Raw genomic sequence first — 18,746 nt, forward strand, 5'->3', positions numbered from 1 at the left:
AAATGTCCTCGCTGAGGAACAAAGCCAAGCTGAACCGTGTAGGAGAGGAGCAGTCAGACAAAAATAGGTGATGGGTGTACATGCGTAGGTAGACTCATGGACATGCATCTTTTCTGAGCCTCATAAATATGTGAGGACTCACATCTCGACCTCCTGAAAACCTCAGATTACATTTCATTTGGGAAATCGGGGAGGAAAACAAGAACAATACAGTATCGTCTGGACCTTCACCAGAATGGTGCCAAAAATGGAAACACTGTTAAAGTGGGGACAAGCTTGTTTGCTTGCTTGTGTGCACTTCCAAGCATGTTTAGTACAGAACATGCTGAATTATACAATGAGCGAGAGGTCATCATTTCTGGTCTTGGGTAACCTTGAACACAGTTTTGGGGTCCAGTCACCCCTAACTTACAGATAATATACATAAGGCCTTTCTATTGTACCCCAAAATGGGTGCAGGGACGTAGCAACAGTTTAATTTCAGTACAGATGCCAACGTGGAATGGCAGAAGACCAATTAATAACATGTCAATATCTAAATGGCTGTATTTTACTGTTGTACAGTAGGGGAAAAAAAAAAGAAAAAAAAAGGTTGAGATCCCATTTGTGGTAGTACAGTGTCATCTTGTGGTAGTACTGCTGCATGTCCGTGGCCTTGTTTCCGGTAACAGTATTTAGAGTCGAGTGAATCTAGCCCTTCATCCATTAATTTTTTTTGGGCTGCGTATCCTCAAAATGTTTGAGTCAAAAAGGTCACAGGTGAGCTGAAGCTGACTTAAGGTGAGAAAATTGATGGAGGGTTAGAAACATACAAACATACAGGACTAGTGTATTGTTCAACTCTGCTGTCATCCTGGTCACAGATTAGAATCTTGGGACGGGTTTGTGCAATTTCTCTGCTGATGAAAAATTCTACAAATGCAGATGATCTTTTTAGCTAGATTGAAATATTTGCCAGAGTAGTGATTCTCAACTAGTGTACTGTGTGTGTGCATGTTTCACATTTCACTGATGTCTTCGCTGCATTTTCCTCCAAGCGGGAGCATAGAAAAAACAATTTGCGTTTTCACCTACCTTTTCACTTCTATTGTCTGTGTAATTTTTGGGCGCAAGTAGAAAGGGGTGTTTGCGACGTTGCGGGAGGGAACTGAGCCGACCTGTTTGCCCGTTTGGAACTGATGCACACTTTTGACATATTTATAATTGAAATAGGATGATATCCACCAAAGACATTCGCAGAGCTTTGAATCTGTGTGCCAGCACCTCAATCAAATCTGCCAAAACTGCGTTACACCACAATTTGGTCCTGCTTTTTGATAGTCCAAATTCTAGTCTACTCTCTGTCAACAAATTCTAAAGTGCGCCGAAGGCAGCTAACAAGGAAATCCCCTTGGTCAACCTGAGGCTCCCAGCATCACACAATGCAATCTGCCGAATTCCCAATTTTGGTAAGCGAGACTTGGCCTGGCATGAAGATGTGCCTGTTTTGACGCTGAGCATATGCGCGCCTGTCTAACACCTGACTAGAAGTAAAAAATGGCCAATTAACGAACGTTATATGATAACTGTTGGTGGCTCTATATTGTCCAAGTTTTTTTAAGTTATCTCTTTTCTAGAATTGAGCAATGTGTAATAAACATGTGTAATTCAGTATGTATTTTAGACGAGCTGAGTTTGGATACGTTGCATCCAGAAACCTGAATCCAAGAACAACCTGGTTAGCAGAATAGAAAATCAGCACAGGAAGTCAATAAAACAAATGTAGAGTTGGTCATTTCCTTTTATCCATCATGTAGAAATTCTGAATGTGCATATTTAAAATTGACAAAACAAACCAGGCAAGTACAGATGTGTTGAATAAATAACAATAAGAACAACAACAAAACAACAATGACAACAATAAAAGCTCATTTTGTGTGTATACACACACACACACACACACACACACACACACACACACAAACACACACATTTACACGCGTACTATATAATTTCATATTTCACTGTATACATAAGTCATAAATATAACATGCAGTCCAGACCAGGACTTCTCGGGCTGAGGTAGGGTGAGGGGCAGGGGTGCCATGGGGCTGGAACGATGAAGCCATGTATGTGAATGTGTGTGTGTGTGTGTGTGTGTGTGTGTGTGTGTGTGTGTGTGTGTGTGTGTGTGTGTGTGTGAGAGACGGGGACAAGGTTTACAGTATTGGCAATAAAGCTGTAGTGGTCGTCTGGGGGAAATGTGTGTGCTAGTTTCATAGCTGGCCGGGCGGGGGCCGTCCTTCCTAGTCAGTGTACGAGTCGCCCCGCCCAAGACTTTCTGCTGAGCACGCACACACACGCGGCGTTGATGCGGATGAAGCGCCAGGCTGTCCGTTCCTTGAAGATAGTGAGGGCGCTTACGAAGATGTGCGTGTTTGTGCAATAGGAGTTCCAGTGGCGACTGTCGATGCCGAGACAGCCCGAGTTGCCCGATTTGGAGCCCTGCTTGCCGCCTCGGCCCCCCGCCCTCGCTCTGTGCGTTGGGGTTCGGCAGGTGGTCTCGTAGAAGAACTGCTTCTTTACCACGTTGTTGATGGTGACATTGGGCAGCACCGTCACCTCGTTGCCGGCGATGTCCGTGGCTCGGGTCATGTTGCCCACCCAGGTGTTAATGCTGTCGCATACCGAGTACTCTCCTCTGTGCATGGTGTGTGAGCCGGCCTTGCGCCTCACCCGTAGGCCCCTCCCCCCCTCAGTGTCATAGCCCTCGGCCTCCAGGGCGTCATGCGAGGGTGGCACCTCGCTGAAGACGACGCGGGGCGAGGAACGGTATTGTCGCTTGGCGAAGAGCTTGGGTTCCACCGCCGGGATGGAGGGGTCGGGTGTGTGGGAGGCTACCCGATGACGCCTCTTGGTCCTGTGGTGGCTGGTCCTGTGAAGTTCCCCGTGCTGGTCCCCTGCCACCGCCAGAGTCTGGCGCTGATTGGCTCTGGTCTGCTCTTGCACTTTGTGGTTGGCACTCTGGGCCAGTCCACCTCCCATGTTCAGTACAGCCTGGACGCCGATCAGGAGGACCAGGACCAGTGGTGTCGACCTCATGGGCACACGTCCTGAGGATCAACACAGAGTTCAAATGACGGCGCGATACAGCGGCCAACATTACTTTCCACCCCAAAAGACACACCTGTGGAATGTGTCCAGTTAAAGAGGGGAGCCCTCGGTGGACTCTAGAGTCAGACTCCAGTGCAGGCCGCCCCCCTTATGCCTGCCATCTGGACCCCCCTGAACCACAGCTCTGCAACACGCACGTACTGTACAGAAGGAACACAGTATACACATTTAGCATCCCTTCTTTAAATCTACATATTAAAACACTTGAAATATATCTACTGCACACTTTTGAGAATTTGAGTCTGAAAAGCACAATTGTTTGTCATGGAGAAAAAGAAAAAAAACAGGCGATATACTGACTTAAATTATAAATGAATGAGTATATCATACAAAAGAATGACAAATGAGAAAAAATATTTCTATAATTACACAGTGACATCACAGAATAAATATGGTTGCAAATTGCAATCGTTTCCTGATATAAATAATTTCTCAAAAAAACCCCACTGATTACCTTTACACGCTCTGTTAGCATCCTCTATTGGTCAAATGTTCACACTGCAGTCAGTGGGATTTTTATTTTTTTTCCCCTTGTGGGAATACAATAAAAATAGCAGGCCAGCGTGACGTCAGCTCATTCATGGCGCCGAGATCAGTCAACATATTCGATTACATTCACTTGTTTGTGAGCGAATGCCGTGACAGAGAAAATCCAAATCGTTTTGCTTTTTTTCTAAGTTGCTGCAATAGACAATAATACTTCGATATTTTCAACACTGAATAATCTTAAGGGATGAATTGGTGAGGAACCACTGTTTTGGCTCGAACAAGCCCGCGCGCGCACACACGCACGCGCACGCACGCACGCACGCACGCAGATGGAGCAGGTCCAAGCAGGCATTGATTTGATTGATCCAGGCTGACGTGTAAAAAGTCTCTCTGTAAAAGTCCGGCGTGAGCCAGGAGACTCCTAATGTTAAAAATATGTGACTAGTGTTTATGGCCGGTGGAGCCAGCACAAATGCTGCTGTGGGAGCAAACAGCTCGGTGCGGTTTACTGACGACTCCCCATCCTTGTGGACTGTCTGTGATCCTGTTATGTTTGTGTTATTGTTAACGTGTTCTCCAAAGTGCTGAGTTTCAGTGCCTTATGAATAATGCTGAGTTGAATTGAAGCTACAAAAATAATATTTCTGCTAGAACGCATCTGTTAGACAAACTTGTGAGATACTCCTGAGAACTTTGAATATTTCTGGAATTAGAGCCTGACTGTCCACCAGATGCCAATTGCTTGTTTTATTGTTTGCTGAAAAAAGAAACAATTTCACTCCAGAGAGAATCTGCTTCTTACAATATAAAAAGTGTAACGTTTCAACCACAATTTCAGAATCCTGCATTCATCTGAAGCAAAAAAAAAAAAAAAGGGTCCAGGGAGTTTCTCTTATATTCAATATCATGTCACGAATCGGAGTGGAAATGGAGCAGGGCGACCAAGTGCAGCTTGGACCAGGGTTTATTGATGAAAACAAACTAACAGACTCAGTAGACTGACGTAACTGACTAACAAAACCAACAACAGAAACTGAACAGACGTGACACAAAAAGACAGAGTGACATTGACAATGATCCGACAGGGAGTGACACACAGACATGACTTAAATACAAGACAGGTAACAAGAGGCAGGTGACTGTAATTAGAACGTTGATTGTGAGTTGACACAGGAAGGGAGGGGCGAGTACACAGACGCGGACAGAAACAATTACAACCTACATATAAAACAACCAGGGACGAGTCGTGACATATCACAATATAATCATATGGAAGTGATAAAGCTGCGACAGGGTGGTGTGCGAGTATCTCCCCGGGCCGGAATCTCAAGAAAAACAAAAGGTTTTGCTCTCATGTGCAATTCCAATTATACCAAAAGGGTCTCCAGGTTCATATGTGAAAACATCTCACAAGTGACAAACACACGATGCTTCGCATTACATTAATACAGTCCAGCATAAACAACGCAGTTATTCAATCTGGCTTTTATGGTATGAGTCATACCTTGTAAGGTTCCTAAATTAGCACCATACCTTGTAAGGTTCCTAAATTAGCACCATAGGGGGGATGACTTGCACTCACTGTAAATCAAGACCATTCCCTGTGAGTCACGTGTCACTTTCTACCATCAATGGATAGTTTTGTCTATCGTGATTCTATAACGTCGAAGAGAAGACCATCTAAGTCAGGGGTGTCGAACTAATTTTTGTCGATGGCTGCATCGTAGTCATAGTTTCCTTCGGCGGGCCATTATGACTGTCAACCCAAATAAATGTATGAACGTCTCACATTATATACAGTGTAGGTTACACAATAAACTGATGAATAACTAGTTTTTAAACTAGAGTCTCGTAAGAACTGTTCCAAATTTTAAAAAGATGAAGGGTAATAAAAATTGCTAGAAACATCTCTATTTTTGAAAAGTGAGGAATTTGTCATTTTAGAATTGACACAAAGTCGATGCATAATTTGTCTTCACGGGACAAATATAATTACACTGCGGGCCAAATTTGGCCCCTGGGCCAGAGTTTGACACCTCTGATCTAAGTCTGCTAAGTGCTTGTTTATGACCTGAAAAAGGAATTGTTAGGGAGACAAGAGAGGAAGGTAATTACTTGGCCCCAAGGCAGGAGAAGGCAGCCTCAATTTGACAAATAGTAGCTAGCTGATGACACAATTTCATGTTTGGTGCTTGTTTGGATTTTCCTACCACGAAACGTTGGGTCAAAAGCGTGATGAAACCCGTTGTCCGTTGAGCATCCCGTAGCATGCGATACTGCAATTATAAAAAAAAAAAAAAAAAGGCTTCCTCCAGCAAACATAGCTCACGTCGGCAGGTGATGACAGCAGCTTCAGATAATCGGAAGGTGTGAAAGTCAGCATGACAGCTGTGGCGAAAGAGCGAGCAAATGGAGTGGAAGCTAAACGTTTTCACTCAATGTGTCGCTCATCCAGTGAGGCCAACGCATTTCCTTTTTCTGACCTCAACTGGAAATTATTATTGTGTGGGATGAAAGGTCAGCACACCCGCTTTCAAATCTGTGACAACAAATCCATCTGTACTGCACCAGAATTTCAAAGCCAACAAGTAGAAAGTTCATTTTAGGGGTAAATGACATAGTAATTGAAAATGAAAGGAATTCACTTCATAGGGGTGAACCGAACTAATGAATGGTATTAAAACAAGTTTCGTTCTACTCCTACTCACAAAATTGTCAGGCCGGATTTTACAATAATAAACCAGACAAACAAGTATGTCAAATGTAATAAAAAAACACCACCCTCCTGATCCAACAAAGCTGTTGTTAACATTTTAATAAAATGTCATACAAACTTTTATTTTCCTGCCAACTGGTGCCTTCATAAAAAAAATAAGCCTGGGGATCAATTGTACATTACATCATTGTATTATGGTATTATTTAAGAATTTCACAAAATTAAATAGGCCAGCGGCATGGTGTTACGAGTGGTTAGACTCTCTGCCTCAAAATTCTGAGCTTGGGCTTTCAAATCTGGCCGTGTCTTGCCTCTCTGGGGAACTCTGGCTTCTTCCTATCTTCCAAAATCAAAATTGGAAAAAAAAAAACAGTATTCATTTTTTCCTGAAGCTTAAGATATAATGCTATAATTGTCGACAGCTTCAAATATTTTAAGTCAACAAAGTTGTGGCAAGCCATTTACAGTCCCCAGTATAAGGAATCTGTCTTGAATCAGGAATCCTTGAAGTAGTTAGACGTTTGTCTTTCTGCATCTGGCTTCACTTTTACGTCAATAACTTTAAGAAACCATGAACATGAGAATCTGAAAATCAGTCAGTCAATAGTACACAGCAAGTAAACTCAGTTGTGCGGTCAGAAAACCTCTCAAATTTTATAAAAACTCAAGCTGACTGTTGACATACCCTTTAAGTGCCGTGGTAATATTCAAACTGTGCATAATGATACAGTATCAAACAATCATACTTTGTGGGAATTAAATCCACAGGCGGAGGTAGAGGAAGGGGGGGGCGCAGGTGCACTGCCCCCCTCTGAAATATGCTTGGATCCTATAGGTGTCAGGCCAGATAATTGACTTTTAGGTGTTTTCCGATTTTTTTACAGGATGTTCAATTTTTTTTTCAAGATTTCTACACACCCCCTTCAGGAAACACCTAATGAATCCTCATCAGCAGTGTCTGAAGAATTATCTGGGTTTGAAAAAAAAAAATTTCAATGATGGTACTTTGAGAGCAAAGGTTGTACAACATTTTTAAGAAGCACCGCTGAACAAAGTGCTTCATTGGACAGCCACACTGTCTTGTTTTTCGATCTGTAATTTCATGTACACAACTCACATTTACCTTCAGCTGCTTTTCCTAATGCTCAAAACAGGTTTTTTATCTTCCCCAGGTGTGTGTCGGAAAAATAAAACCCCAAAGCACATATTTTTAGTTGCTAAATTAATGACCTAGCTGACATAATGACATAATGTCTCATGGACTATTCCTTACTCTGGAAAAGAAATGATCATCTTTTACAATCAATCGGAATAGCAGTCATTCTTCCATAACCCACAAAAGTCTCACTTTGGATTTATCACACTTTGAGAGCAATGAGACATTAATGAAACTGATCCCTGACATGTTGGCTTAAGATGTTGTTACAGGCAACTCAATTTATATCCCCCATAATAAACTTGACTTCTGTTTTGGAACACTCCGGCCATGAGAGGTTCCTCTGGCAAGAGAAGCAAAACCACATTAAAAGCACCGTGACCGCACTAATGAGGCCTTCTATGATCCATCTTCACTAGCCAGAGCCAAGCCCACTCCACTTCCTGATGACCCTCCCAGTACTTGACCGGCAGATGTGGGAGGCCTCGTAGCTGGGACGAAGACAATGCCTCAACATGTTTTCCAGACTTTCTTATGACCTTGACGATGAACAATCCGCACAAGACAAGTGTTAAATCTTTTGGCAAGGCTCTACTTATGACTCCCCTTTGCTGTTGAGAATCCAAAATCTCCGGCATGTCTGTGGGACCCAGAAAAGGACGAAGGAGGGAGAGGAAGAAGTCGGGAATATCAAGGGATGGGGAGAGTCAACGAGCTATAGAGGGTGGCCGATTAACAAATAAAGGAACTTTTGAGAACAAAGACAGGGGGAAGTTAGAGCACTAAGGGAGTTGTGTAGTTTCATCTAGTTGAACAAAAAAATCTTTGTTCCACCTGTCAGCAAAGCCCACTGGAGCAAAGCTGCTGCAGCACATGTTGCGTATTTACTGTAAGGGAATCCGACAACGCAAACAATTCAATCTCTATGAGCAACAGATTACTGGTGTGGCTAATCTTCCTGGAAAGGACAGGAATATCCGCCGGAATCTGATTGCATAAGACAAACGGCATATTTTAGACAAAGATCACTAACTGATGCTCAGTGACTCAGTTTTGTTTTTATTGCGGTGACTTTTTGCCCTTTGCGAATTCATATTGGCACTGCTATGAATTGGCTTGTCAGAATTTGCACAGTGAGCATATTCATGGTGAGGGAGAATGTGAGATTTGGCCCAGCGGTGGAAGAAGAATTCTTGGGATTATTTGTCTCCCCATTTCTCTGAGCTTGCTATGATTTTCTTTTTTAGATAATACAGTTAGCCTTAGTTAGGAGTTTTTTTCCAGATAAGCCATCATTTGGCTGAATTTTTTGCCTTGACTTGTAAGCACAAATTTCAGATATAAATTTTGTATGGCGGGTGTAAACTCAACTCACTTCAACCCACACCGACCGAACCTAACCCAACCCAACCCAACCCAACCCAACCCTACTCAACCCAACCCTACTCAACTCATCTTATCTCATCTCATCTCAACTCAACTCAACTCAACTCAACTCAACTCAACTCAACTCAACTCAACAAGAAGTAGTTTGGCATGAGACTCCAATCTGAATAAAGCAACTCCCGGAGAATCTAAACATAAAACTAATAGAATGATTTTGAGTTTTTTTTTTACCACAAGTCCATTTAGCTGAATGATAACAAACAATGAAAAATGCCATAGCCAGGTTGACAAATAGTATCAGTCTGGAAGTGTTATAACCCTTTCCATGGATATCTAAACAAACTCTGCAGTCACACATGTAGATAATCCAGCAATACTCACAGGCATATATTATTTATCCTATGCGAGGACTTACTCAGCAAGTGTGAGAGTATGTCCTTCATTTAACTCCATGTCTGTAATATACTGCACCCAGCTGGCTAAGTTGCACAAATTTGAAGGAGCAGCACCATGTCCACTGAATTGAAGCAAAATGATGTGGCAATAATGGGTTGTCTTACAAAAAAAAAAACAAATTTGAAAGTTTGTTACACATATTTGCTGTCATTCATTTGGATGATTTCTTCTTGCTTGATTGACTGATTCTAGAAAAGCAACAAGCGTAGCCCTTACAATCCAGGGTCCCATTTATTTAAAGTCGACTCTACATGACATTTTTGAAAGGGACACAAAATAAACTAAGCACCGAGGAAGATTACTGAACCCAAGCCTTCTTCTTTCACTCTTGGGGACACGTCATTTTTCCATGACGCATGACTTACGCTGTGCTCAGAATTAGGTGTGCTATGCGTCAGACCTCAGGTTATGCATGCACGCGTGCATGGCTTTCTTTGAATATTCCCAACTGAAGAGGTAAATGCACTAAGCAGTTACCATGAATTATTCCCACTGTGCAGAGCCACTGAGGAGATAAAACACAAGATATTTACGTTTTGAAGAAATTAAGTGTACACAGACTTGAAAGTCTTGTATTGTAACAAATCAAGTTTAGTGCTCAGCAAGGCTTCTTTAATGCAATTTAAAGCTCTGTGTAATATGTTATATACAATAAATAATTAGTTTAACCGAAGGGAGAAAAACTAAGCATAAGAATAAGAATAAGCCTTTGCTTGCATGTCTAACATATCCAATGGTAAAAAAAATCAGTTTAAAATTTTTTTTTTAGATTTAAAATTAATAAACTAAATTAATAAATTAATGTTTGTTTTCTCTTCAATTGATTCTCCTGAAAAAAAGAAGTATGCATGAGATTGATGGATAGTTATTAAATTTTCCCGGGATGTGAAATTAATCTTTTACTGGCAGAGGCAAAAAAAAAAAAAACCTGTCGCTATTGTTTCCAAAGTAACACGTGATGTTTTGTTAGCGCTGGGGTTACTGTTCTGAGTTGTGTACACGAACTTTACTGCACAGTAAATTGATCTGTCAATGTTTAATATTGTTTATGACACTGATGTTTTGTGTTAATGTTCTTTGGTTCTCCTTCGTGAGTTTCATAAACTGATGCGGATACCAGTATCGGGTATCGGTACCTTAGCAATGCCTTTTGAAATGAAGTCAGTCATCATAATGATTGTTACATTTGAGCGAAACATATTCTGTGTTCTATAAAGGTTTGTGTTTATGAACAATATTTGATAAAAGCAAAACACATTTTCGTCACAATTACAAGATGTACTATATCAGAAATTGTCAAGTATCTGAACTGAGTATCGCACTCGGTCTCAAATTAGTTGTACCGGATGCATTGTTACTTCAGCGTCTTTCAAAGACAGTTAACGAATGCTAGTTTCTCGTTGTCAGATTGTATTTTCCACATTTTCATGTAAATTAAAACATAAATTTTGGCTTTCTTTCACACACACAAAAAAATCAATCTACACTGAGTTTTCTTCTCTCATGCTTTTTTTTTTTTTTACTTCGGTGTCACTCCGGCTCTTGAAGACATAAGCAGGCCATTTTCAATTCTGTGTGGTCCCCACATCGTTCTGTCATCTCTTCCCGCCTGCGTCCACACCACTGCCTCGCAATCTCTTTCACCCCCACAACCGTCCGTCGATCTAATGCCAACCACCTGTCCGCGTGAGACCTCCCAGGCCCGCTCTCCGTCTGTTAGCGGCATGCGAGCGAATCTACACTCAAAAGTTCCCAGTATGACTAAAGCGCAGATGGTTTTATATTTATTGATGTGAGCGCAGGCGTCACCTAGGAAACATCCGACAACTACTGCTTCCTCTACAAAACTCACAAAACTGGGGAGAAGCCGAAAAATTGCTTCCTTCCATCAGTAAAAGTCTATGCTTAAACTAATTTGCAGTTGTGTCCAATGACTCATCATTTTATGTAGTGTGCATTCCAGATTGACATAATTCGAATAAGTGCATCATAAGCAGTTTGGATTGTCGACTTGGGGCTAAGGCGTGTGCGTGTGTTTGATGCGTCTCCAACACAAACATACATAATTGTGCTCACGTTGACATTTGACACACTTGAACAGACAAAGAATCAGTTGCCTCTGACTACAGTTCATCATTTTATCCATCCATCCATCCATCCATCCATCCATCCATCCATCCATCCATCCATCCATCCATCCATCCATTTTCTATACCGCTTGTCCCCACGGTGTCGCGGGCATGCTGGAGCCTATCCCAGCAGTCATCGGGCAGTAGGCGTGGGACACCCTGAGCCGGTTGCCAGCCAATCGCAGGGCACACAGAGACGAACAACCATTCGCACTCGCACTCACACCTAGGGACAATTTGGAGTGCTCAATCAGCCTACCAAGCATGTTTTTGGGATGTGGGAGGAAACTGGAGTGGCTGGAGCAAACCCACGCGGGCACAGGGAGAACATGCAAACTTCACACAGGGAGGGCCAGAGGTGGAATCGAACCCACACCCTCCTAACTGTGAGGCGGACGTGCGGCGGAATTCAAATTAATTATTATAGTAATATATATATATATATTATATATATATATATATATATATATATATATATATATACTATATATATAGTATGTATATATATACACATATACTATATATATATATATACATATAGTATATATATATATATATATATACACAGTGGAGCCTCGGTTTTCGAACGTCCCGGTTCTCGAACAAATCGGTATTCGAACAAAAAATTCGAGATATTTTTGCTTCGGATGTCGGACGAAATTCGGTTGTCGAACCTCGCGAGATGAGCCGAGAGGACCCGCATGCCAACTGACTCCGTTCGTTATTACGTTCTCGTTACTCTGAGGATTGCATCAACTCTAATCATGCCTCCAAAGGAAGCACGTGGGAGCAGTAAAGCCATCCTAAAACACAAAGACGCGCTTAAAGCAATGCGACAGTGAGCGCCCGGCGCGCTGCGGTTGCGCGATCGGACTAAATTAAGCTCCTTGCGCACTGAGGTCCACTTAAATTTTGGAAAGTACATCAGGACATTAAACATCTTTTCTAAATTTCAGCGACGGCTCTGTCACAATAATGCGACCAGCCCGGTGTAGTTGCGCGGTCGGCGACGCGCTACAGTTGCGTGTTCGGCGGTGCGCTGCAGTTGCGCGATCGGACAAAATTAAGCTCCCTGCGCACTGAGGTCCACTTAAATTTTGGAAAGTACATCAGGACATTAAAAATATTTTCTAAATTTCAGCGACGGCTCGGTCACAATAATGCAACCAGCGCGGTGCAGATGCGCGGTCGGCGACGCGCTACGGGTGCGCGTTCGGCGGTGCGCTGCAGTTGCGCGATCGGACAAAAATACTTGGAACGGATTAAAATTGTTTCCATTATTTGTAATGGGAAACATGCTTCGTAATTCGAACGATTCACTTCTCGAACATCCTTCTGGAACGGATTGTGGTCGAAAACCGAGGCTCCAATATATATACCGTAATTTTCGGACTATAAGTCGCACCGGAGTATAAGTCGCACCAGCCATAAAATGCCCAAAAATGTGAAAAAAAACATATATAAGTCGCTCCGGAGTATAAGTCGCATTTTGGGGGGCAATTTATTCGACAAAATCCAACACCAAGAACAGACATGAACGAGCAACAACAGGCTAAACGATACGGTATGCTAACGTGACAAACACAAACGAGGAGCTGAGAACGGGCCTGACGTAACATTCAGTTATTTAAAAAAACTATTACATAAATAACACGTTTATAAAACCATCTGTGTCACTCCAATTCATTAAATCCATCGATCGTCCTTTGTCAACAATGCCGTGTGCCGCGCCGCAGTTCAAATTATTCCACAGGCCCATACAACGATATATAAACTATATTTTAAATAACTATCACATAAACAACAATATTATCAAACCATTTGTGTCACTCCAAATCATTAAATCCATCGATCAAATTTCTCGTCCTTTATGTCATCCTGGTGACAGAGGACATGTCCAGAGGATATGGCGCTTTAAAGTGTTAATTATTTTATTTGATTTTTTCTCTCTATTTTTCATGTTTTGAATATGTTCAAGATAAAGATATCAAAGCATGTGAAGTGATCAACTATACTAAAAATAACATGTGAAGTGGTCAACTATACTTGTAAGTAAGTGATGTGTTGATGATCAAGTAAAGATTTGTGAAAAAAAAACATATATAAGTCGCTCCTGAGTATAAGTCGCCCCCCCACCCAAACTATGAAAAAAACTGCGACTTATAGTCCGAAAATTACGGTACTATAGGGGCACGAAACGTAACTCATACTCACACATAGAGGTGGCCAAATTAAGATATTTATATATTATTATACATATATATACCGTAATTTTCGGACTATAAGTCGCGGTTTTTTTCATAGTTTGGGTGGGGGGGCGACTTATACTCAGGAGCGTGTCATGCTGTCAGGTTTTGTAGGTTGTTTTGTTTTGTCTTGTCCGTCATGTTCTAACTTCCTGTTTTATTTTGTACATCACATTCCAGATCACTGGTGCTTCCGCTGCACGGTCGCCCACTTGACCTCCCCGTTGGTTAACCACTTACACCTGTGTCGTCCGCCCTGATTGTCTGCACCTGTGTCCTTCCCCTTCTGTGTGTGTATTTAGCCTGCGTCTTCCCCTTGTCCTCTGCCAGTGCGTCTTGCAAGCCATGACCACCAGCGACTCCATAGCCACGGATTTAGCCCTTGATTGCCTTGCTCACAGAGACCTTTTTGTCCACGCTTTGTGGATTGTGCGTGAGACCTTGCCTTGGTTTTTTCCTCAGTTTGAGGCACCTTTGTTTTTGCCCTTTTTCCCTCAGTTTGAGGCGCCTTTGTTTTTGCCTTTTTTCCCTCAGTGTGAGGCACCTTTGTTTTTGGAGCGGTCATCCGCCGAAGAAATAAAACACCTTGAACTGTCGAAACTCTGCGTTCGAGTCCTCTCCCTGCCTGAGCCTGACAGAGCGACTTATATGTGTTTTTTTTTTTTCCAAAAATTTCAAAAAAAAAATAAAAATAAAAAATGAAACCGCGATAAACGAACCGCAATGTAGCAAGGGATTACTGTAATTTGAATTTCAAGTGACGACAGCAGCGCGAAACCATCTGCGTCACTCCAATTCATTAAATCCATCAATCGTCCTTTGTCAACAATGCGTGCGCGCCGCTGACGGCTTTTGCACTTAAAAATATTCCACAGGCCCATATAACGATATATAAATTATATATCAAATAACTATTATATAAGCAATAATGTTATCAAACCATCTGTGCACTCTAAATCATTAAATCCATCGATCAAATTCCTCGTCCTTTGTCAACATCGCCGCGCGTGCGCCCTGACGTCAGCCTCGTCGTTATTCCACAGATCTACTATATAACTATATTGTAGCGTTAACAAAGTTCAAGGAAAGACGTGGGTTTGGTAAACGGCTCTTTATTTAACAAAACAAACTTACAGGCGTGTGGCGGCGTGGACGTCCAGCCACGGAAGGGGACGAGAGCTCCATACAATAGGACCGGGCGTGCGTAGAAGCCATGACCGAGCCCCATGCACCGTCCTCGGACAGCCACCCGGCTGAGCGCCGGGCCTCGACTTCCATCCACGGAGCTGAAAGGCAGCTCGGTAGAGTAGGACCGGGCGTGCGTAAAAGCATTGTCCGAGCACCATCCACCGTCCCTGGACAGCCACCCGGCCGAGCGCCGGCGCCCGACTTCAATCCACGAAAGTGAAAGAAAGCTGGACGAGTGACGCGCGACGCGACGTCGCGGTCGCGCGTCAGCAGCGCGACGGTTGTTTACATAAAGGACAAAGATCGACTCGTCCAGCTTTCTTTCACTTTCGTGGATTGAAGTCGGGCGCCGGCGCTCGGCCGGGTGGCTGTCCAGGGACGGTGGATGGTGCTCGGACAATGCTTTTACGCACGCCCGGTCCTACTCTACCGAGCTGCCTTTCAGCTCCGTGGATGGAAGTCGAGGGCCGGCGCTCAGCCGGCTGGCTGTCCGAGGACGGTGCATAGGGCTCGGTCATGGCTTCTACGCACGCCCGGTCCTATCGTATGGAGCTCTCGTCCCCTTTCGTGGCTGGACGTCCACGCCGCCACACGCCTGTAAGTTTGTTTTGTTAAATAAAGAGCCATTTACCAAACCCACGTCTTTCCTTGAACTTTGTTAACGCTACAATATAGTTATATAGTAGATCTGTGGAATAACGACGAGGCTGACGTCAGGGCGCACGCGCGGCGATGTTGACAAAGGACGAGGAATTTGATCGATGGATTTAATGATTTAGAGTGCACAGATGGTTTGATAACATTATTGCTTATATAATAGTTATTTGATATATAATTTATATATCGTTATATGGGCCTGTGGAATATTTTTAAGTGCAAGAGCCGTCAGCGGCGCGCACGCATTGTTGACAAAGGACGATTGATGGATTTAATGAATTGGAGTGACGCAGATGGTTTTATTAACGTGTTATTTATGTAATAGTTTTTTGAATAACTCTGAATTTTACGTCAGGGCCGTTCTCAGCTCTTAGTTTGTGTTTATGTCACGTTAGCATAGCTATCGTTTAGCCTGTTGTTGCTCGTTCATGACTGTTCTTGGTGTTGGATTTTGTCGAATAAATTGCCCCCCAAAATGCGACTTATACTCCGGAGCGACTTATATATGTTTTTTTTCACTTTTTTGGGCATTTTATGGCTGGTGCGACTTATACTCCGGTGCGACTTATAGTCCGAAAATTACGGTATATATATACACATATACGCATATGGCAAAGCACATATGAGGCCATTTCAGCACTCTCAATAGCAGCAAATTAGTTTCATGTTCCAACAAGCCATAGATGATACGGTATGAAAGTGAGGCCGCGGCGATGTCAACACAAATTCACAGAAACAATTTCGAACATAACTGCGGCACTAAACCGACACAGTAGGACCACAAGAGTATTATTTGATCTTGCTAATTTCTGCATCGACTCTGCACGTCTCCGCATGTGGACTCAGCAGGCCCGTGTGCACATTTAAGTTTCACACATGGAAATGCAAGCATGCACAAACAGGCAAATGTATCTCTTTTGACGAAGCACCTGTCAAAGCTGTCAGTTGTGCTGAATGCAAAGACATGTGCTAACATTACTGCTTGGTTTTCTATAAATACGCTAGATTATTAATGTAGTTTCCAAACAGTGCAGGCTGAAAAGCAATATGGCGTCATTCCGTTGTATTGGCTTTCAAATGTGATCTGTAAACAGTCAGATTATCACGCTTACATTGGGCTTTTCCATTCGTGGATTTGATTATTTACAATGTAGACTTTCAATATTTGTTCAGTCGCATTGCTTCTTTTTGCATTGGTTGACTGTGTGTCATTTCTTTGCTCCTCTTGCCCAAACCAATCAGTTCCTCCCATCCCGTCGGCTTCTTCTCAGCTGTGCTTCGTTCCATCAATTAATCTGAGTGTATTTAGCTCTCCTGCGTTTGCTTTTAGCTTGATCGGTTCATGGTGTGTGTCCAGTTTAGCCAGGTGTTTTTTTGTTGCTGCGCTAGCCCCAGCTTGTTCTGTTTTTGTTGTTTGCATGCTTTATTGGTTCCATCTGCGTCACCACAAATGTATTATAGTGCCATCAAAGTGAGTTTACAAATTCAGAATGCTGCTTAGATGTGGAAGGAGAATAGATTCTCCTCTATATCGGGGGATATGCTGGACATGTCTGCCCTATATTTTGCCCTCAATATATCTCACAATGAATCTTGAAAAGTAGTGAATCATGGATGATCAAAGCTTTAGGATATGGATGAATAATAAAATAAATATAGAGTCGCTACTTTTTGGATGACGTCTGTCCTGTGTTCATGCTTGTGTGGTCTGGAATGTTAAATCTAACAAATGTTGGGTTACTAGTCCACTATTTAAAATTTCTATGTAATGATTAAGGAGTAGGCAATAAATCATTTATTCCAAACATTATCCCAACATATTGAACAATGCATCGAGAATAATAGCGGACAACAACTAGTAAAGCAATAATTCCCACGATGCATTGCGCTAATACAGAAACAAGAGAAAAAATGGCACACATGCTTTTCAATTCTGAGTTCCAGGGACCTCCAGATTTTAGTTTTCCTCCACCAACAGCTATTGTAACCCAGAGGTCACACTCCGACCTTTCACCTCTCTGCTGAGCCCACACCAAACAGCTCAGCTGGTTCACTTAACACCAGATGTGCTGAGTCCGTTCACATTTTTTTAAGACCATCAATGCATATTTTTTCAGGACAATCAAACAAACCTGGAGCAGCAAGGGTGACAAATCAACAATATGAGACAATACAAAAAGGACTGGAGTGGTGAAGTCAGCCACTTGCCTTATAGCAGGGGTCACCAAGTTTGGTCCTCGTTGGCACCAATCTAGCCTGTTTTAGATGTATCCCCACTGCAACACACCTGATTAAAATCATCAGGCTCATCCATCCATTTTCTTATCCCCACGGGGTCGCGGGCGCATTGGAGCCTATCCCAGCAGTCAATGGGCAGTAAGTGGGGGACACCCTGAACCGGCTGCCAGCCAATCACAGGGCACACAGAGACGAACAATCATCTGCACACGCACTCACACAGGGCAATTTGAAGTGCTCAATCAGCCCACCAGGCATGTTTTTGGCATGTGGGAAGAAACTGGATTGCCCGAAAAAATCCACGCAGGCACGGGGAGAAAATACAAACTCCACACAGGGACTGTGACGTGGACGTGCTCACCAGTGGACCACCGTGCTACCTCACCAGGATTGTTATCGGGCTTAATAGAGCTTGCTGATGAGCTGATCATTTGAATCGGGTGTGCTGTAGTAGGGCTGCACCTAAAACAGGCTGGATTGGCGCCCTTGAGTTTGTGACCCCTGCCTTATGGTGACCACCCATCACCACTCAGGTAACTGCAGGGCTCACACATAAAAATAAGGTTTCACAGTAACATTCAGACCCAAGGACAAGCTAGAGTCTTTTTAAAGGATGAAAAGAAACAGGCACCAGCTCTGTGGATAAATTGCTTGAATGGGGACCAGGTGTGACCACATTGAAGGGTTCTCTGAGCAGGTTAGGGTTACGGTTAGGTATATATATATATGTAAGGCGGCTCGGTGGCGCACTGGGTAGTACGTCCGCCTCACAGTTAGGAGGGTGCGGGTTCCATTCCACCTCCGGCCCTCCCTGTGTGGAGTTTGCATGTTCTCCCCGGGCCCGCGTGGGTTTTCTCCGGGCACTCCGGTTTCCTCCCACATCCCAAAAACATGCTTGGTGGGCCGATTGAGCACTCCAAATTGCCCCTAGG

At 43.1% G+C, this 18,746-nt stretch overlaps 1 protein-coding gene across 1 annotated transcript in view; it reads right to left on the minus strand.

Moving 5' to 3' along the window:
- Positions 1–1,747: 1,747 nt before the first annotated feature.
- The window catches only part of ngfa (nerve growth factor a (beta polypeptide)), a 21,314-nt gene continuing 4,315 nt past the window's right edge, over positions 1,748–18,746 (minus strand). The window contains exons 2-3 of the mRNA XM_037244401.1: positions 3,167–3,293; positions 1,748–3,092 (exon numbers count right to left, since the gene is read on the minus strand). Coding sequence (XP_037100296.1) covers positions 2,290–3,081 — 792 coding nt within the window. The 5' untranslated portion in view covers positions 3,082–3,092; positions 3,167–3,293 and the 3' untranslated portion in view covers positions 1,748–2,289. The remainder of the gene's footprint in view (positions 3,093–3,166; positions 3,294–18,746) is intronic.

This window comes from Syngnathus acus, chromosome 2 (assembly GCF_901709675.1).
Source record: "Syngnathus acus chromosome 2, fSynAcu1.2, whole genome shotgun sequence".
NCBI classification, from domain to species: Eukaryota; Metazoa; Chordata; class Actinopteri; order Syngnathiformes; family Syngnathidae; genus Syngnathus; species Syngnathus acus.